We start from the raw sequence: 4,730 nt of genomic DNA, 5'->3' as shown, positions 1-4,730 counted from the left end.
AACCCCATTCTCCTGCCTTCTCCCCATAACCTTTAACACCCTTACCAATCAACAATCTGTCAATTTCCGCTTTTAAAATACCCAATGACTTGGCCTCCACAGCCGTCTGTGGCAATGAATTCCACAGATTCACAGCCTTCTGACTAAAGAAATCCCTCCTCGTCTCCTTTCCAAAGGTACATCCTTTAATTCTGAGGCTGTGCCCTCTGGTCCAAGCCTCTCTCACTAGTGGAAACAACCTCTCTACATTCACTCAATTCAGCAAGTTTCAATGAGGTCCCTCCTCGTCCTTCTAAACTCCAGTGAGCCCAGGCCCAGCACCGTCAAAGGCTCCAAGGCCTCATTGATTGATATATTAGGGGAGTTGTGGAGTTAATGTGTTTCTAATGCATGCTGTGAGATTATTCCATTCCTCTGATGCCCACGGGTTCAATGGATCTATTGCCTTGTATTTGTAAATCCAAAAGAACTGGAAATTTATGGTGACCTCCTTAGTGCTGCAGCATTGTCCTTCTGTGCAAAATATTAGTCAGTGATGGTAGTATTAAGTATTTTGGTTATCCTGTGGAGAACCTACATAAAGGTCACCCCTCTTTCTTTTAAATCCACACATTTTATTCGATTTTATTACCAATGGAAAGTAAATGATACCAGTAATACCCAATTATTTTATAAATAGAGTAAACCCTATGCAAGATGGATTTACAAAGCTTTACAGCAGGTGAGGAAACCGGATGCCAGGATCGAAAAGCTTGCAATAGTTGCATACATTATGTAACACCAGTGTATGTTACAGTCTTTATACTACTTCCAATTATCTATTCTAAATACGGGTCTAAAAATGTTTCTAATGATGTTCCACGAATGTCCTCATATGGACAAGCATCTATTGTAAATTTGTTGTCTTTGTGCTTGCTTTCAGGTTGAACAATGGTAACGAGTACCTGTTCCACGGCAAAGATGAAGTAAGTAATTTTAATGCTCAAGTGTTCAATTCAATAAAAATATGTATTTGGTAATGGTGATATCAAAGTAAGCCTTCACTAATAATGATCAACAACTGCATGTAATTCAGGTACTGGAACGACTTCATAAGTTTTTAGAGCTCATTTATTGGACCGTTTTCAACTATTACAATAATGAGCTATCAACGAACTTCTCCACTCCCCTGTCTCACTCTAATCTTTCCCCCTCTGAACGCACTGCCATTGAATCACTCCGCAAAAACCCAGATTGGGTCATCAAACCAGCCGACAAGGGAGGTGCCGTCGATCTCTACAAAGCTGAGGCCACGCGCCAACTCTCGGACACCTCCTCCTACTTACCCTTGGACCATGACCCCACTGACGAGCACCAGGCCACCATTTCTAGCACCATCACCGACTTCATCAATTCCCACGCCCTGCCCGACCAAGCTTCCAACCTCATCGTTCCCCAGCCCCGCACTGCCCGTTTTTACCTTCTCCCCAAAATCCACAAACCCGGCTCTCCCGGCAGACCCATTGTCTCTGCGTGTTCGTGCCCCACCGAACTCATCTCCACATACCTTGACTCCATCCTATCCCCCTTGGTCAAATCCCTCCCCACCTATGTTCTAGACACCTCAGACACTCTCCGCCGCCTCCACGCATTCCACTCTCTGGGCCCTCACCCCCTCATCTTCACCATGGATGTCCAGTCACTCTACACCTCCATCCCCCACCAGGATGGCCTCGGAGCCCTCCGGTTCTTCCTCGACCAGAGGAGCAACCTATACCCAGCCACTGACACTCTCCTCCGCTTAGCGGAGTTGGTCCTCACCCTCAACAACTTTACATTTGACTCCTCCCATTTCCTCCAAACACAAGGCGTAGCTATGGGCTATGTCCATGTTCTTCAGGGAACGGGGATTCCCCTCCGCCACCATAGATGAGGCTCACACCAGGGTCTCATCCATACCCCGTAACACTGCTCTCTCTCCCCATCCCCGCACTCGCAACAAGGGCAGAGTCCCTCTGGTCCTCACCTTTCACCCCACCAGCCGGCAAATACAACACATAATCCTCCGCCATTTCCGCCACCTCCAATGATCATCCGATTCATTTAAAAGCCTCTGACAGCAGTGAGCTATCCAAATGTCTGTGGGGACAGGTCCAGTTTCCTCCAGCCTAGTCACTGCTCATTAGGTCACAAGGGAAACATAGTGCCAGAGACCCGGGTTCAATCCTGATAACCGGTGCTGTCTGTACAGGGTTTGTACATTCTCCCAGTGACCTACATGGGTTTTCCCTGGGTGCTCCAGTTTCCTCCCACACTCGAAAGACGTACAGGTTTATAGGTTAATTGGCTTAAGTTAAATTGCAAATTGTCCCCAGTGTGTGTAAGATAGTGTTAATGCAGGGGGAAATCGCTTGTCGGCGCAGACTCGGTGGGCCGATGGACCTGTTTCCGCGTTGTATCTCTAAACGAAACTAAACAGGCCAGAACAAACAAAAAATCCGTACCTCTGCCACAGATGAAATTTTGCAACTTGGTCATGGACTTTTACAGATAATGAAGTTGTGCGGTGCATTAATGGAAATCTCTTTCACTCTTGCAGGAGGAGCTGCACAACTGGATCCACAATCTCAACATAGCCATCGCAGAGCATGGCAAGCCACAGAATGCAAAACAGGAGGATGCCAGGTCACATACCCTCCCTCTCCCCTCTGTGATTGTCCAAGAAACAAGCCCCGGCAAAAAGGACAAAGAGAAGAGATTCAATATTTTTGCAAAAAAGAAATGATTATTATCAAAACCAAGGAAACAAAATTGTAGTGCCTAATTTACAAAGAGATGGCAGTGCTTAAACTACATCACTTAGGTGATGCTAGTTTCTGCAAGTGTAAATATATATTTCATCTTTATAAAGTGTCAACCAAATAACATTTTTATTAATTTACTGAAACCATGTGCATCTTCCAAATGAAAATTATTTTTGGAATGACTTCGAGTTTTGCATACACTTTAGCAGAAACTGCAACACATATTTTCCATACAAAATTCACAAAGCCTTGCTAATGGATGAGAAATGCAAATTTAGATTAAATAGAGCTTTAAGATCACTGAGTTACCCAGCCTTGTTAGTAATTGTTCTCCTATTGGCATGGTCGCTCAAACATACTTTGAAACTGTTGCAAGTACACCATATTTAAACTAAATTGCCATAACCAAAGAATATTTTTTTAACAAAACAATATATAATAATTCTATGTAAAAGCCATTTTCTTTCAAATTTAAAATAAATTGCAATATTATTGGACAGGTAACAATGTAAGATTGATAAATATAATAATTTAATCTTGGAAATGGTTAAAAGTGCCAAGTTTGTACTGTAAGATCAAGAGTTGAAGGCATATATGTACATTTTGGCATGTATTTTTATAGTGTTGCCACATAGATTGTTTTTAGCAAATCAGGCATTTTGTCAAATCTCTTGTAACATTTTTTTGCCTTCATTGTGTAAAAGTTCTTTGAGCCACCGTTTATTGCGCAAATTTGTTTTTGGATGTTTTATGGCAAAATTAAGCATCTTACAGTAAATCGACACCAACGTGTAAAATGTCAACACACACTGACTGGAGAAATCACTGCCATTATTTTTTTCTCTTTCATAGTCTTTTTACTTGTTACTACCTGTTGCTAGCAAACAAAAGGCTTTCTTTAAAACTGCAATCATACTACTATTAACTGCATTGAAAGGGTGATCAACCATTAGTTTTCTAAGTATTAAACATTTCCAACCAGGTGCTCTTGGACTGAGCAGTGATAAAGTCCTCTCAGTATGTTAGTTCCGTTAGAAATACCGCAAGCAATTGAAAAAACATATGTACAAAAATAATGTAATCAGTTGGTAGTCTTATTTTATCGTACACTCCTTTCTGTTTGATATTATATTGGTTTGAATTCTTTTTTAAGTATTTTCCAAAGGTAAATGTGACATGCAAATATTATACTCTTTAGGCTGAAGATTATATTGTTTTCTGTTGTTGTTGATATTGTGTTGGAATATCTATAGTCATATGAAATTAAACTAAATCTATGCATTACCCATATAAAGTTGCAAATCTCAATGGGAATTTGTTCAGGTCATTATAACTTTGATTTCTCAGCAAAATATGGGCCAATACTTTGAGAACTTCCACGATAATTAGTTTGTTGAAGAAGGAGGAATTATTTACTGACAACATAGATGAGTACAGCACAAGAACAGGCTCTTTGACCCACAATGTCTGCCAAACATGATTCCAAGACTAGCTCTTACCTACCTGCCCATAATCCATATCCTTCCATTCCCTGTATATCCATATGCCTATTAGCCACCATTCCCGGCAGCACATTCCAGGCACCACTGCCCTCCGTGTAAAAACACTTGCCCCACACATCTCCTTTAAACTTTGCGCCCCTCACCTTAAAGCTATTCCCTCTAGCATTTGATTTTTCCATCCTGGGAAATAGGTCCTGACTGTCAATCATATCAATGTGTCTCATAATTTTATATACTTCAATCAGGTCTCCCCACAACGTCCGGCATTTCAGAGAAAACAATCCATATCTGTCCAACCACTCCCTGGAGCTAATATCCTCTTAATCATAATATCAAAATCGTAATTTATTAGCCAAGTATGTTTTGCAACATATGAGGAATTTGATTTTCCATACAGTCATACCAAAAAAAGCAACGACACACAACTACATAAAATAAAACATCC

At 41.2% G+C, this 4,730-nt stretch overlaps 1 protein-coding gene across 5 annotated transcripts in view; it reads left to right on the top strand.

Annotated features, from left to right (window-relative positions):
• The window catches only part of sptb (spectrin beta, erythrocytic), a 207,273-nt gene extending 203,196 nt beyond the window's left edge, over positions 1-4,077 (top strand). For all 5 annotated transcript variants that reach the window (XM_033026870.1, XM_033026869.1, XM_033026867.1 and 2 more), the window contains exons 35-36: positions 923-965; positions 2,579-4,077. In XM_033026870.1, the coding sequence (XP_032882761.1) occupies positions 923-965; positions 2,579-2,764 (229 nt within the window). In that variant the 3' untranslated portion in view covers positions 2,765-4,077. The remainder of the gene's footprint in view (positions 1-922; positions 966-2,578) is intronic.
• The last annotated feature ends 653 nt before the right edge of the window (positions 4,078-4,730 follow it).

The sequence above is a fragment of the Amblyraja radiata genome, chromosome 9, assembly GCF_010909765.2.
Source record: "Amblyraja radiata isolate CabotCenter1 chromosome 9, sAmbRad1.1.pri, whole genome shotgun sequence".
Lineage (NCBI taxonomy): Eukaryota > Metazoa > Chordata > Chondrichthyes > Rajiformes > Rajidae > Amblyraja > Amblyraja radiata.
Note: the sequence above shows the minus strand (reverse complement) of the source record. Positions and strands in the feature narration are given on the sequence as shown.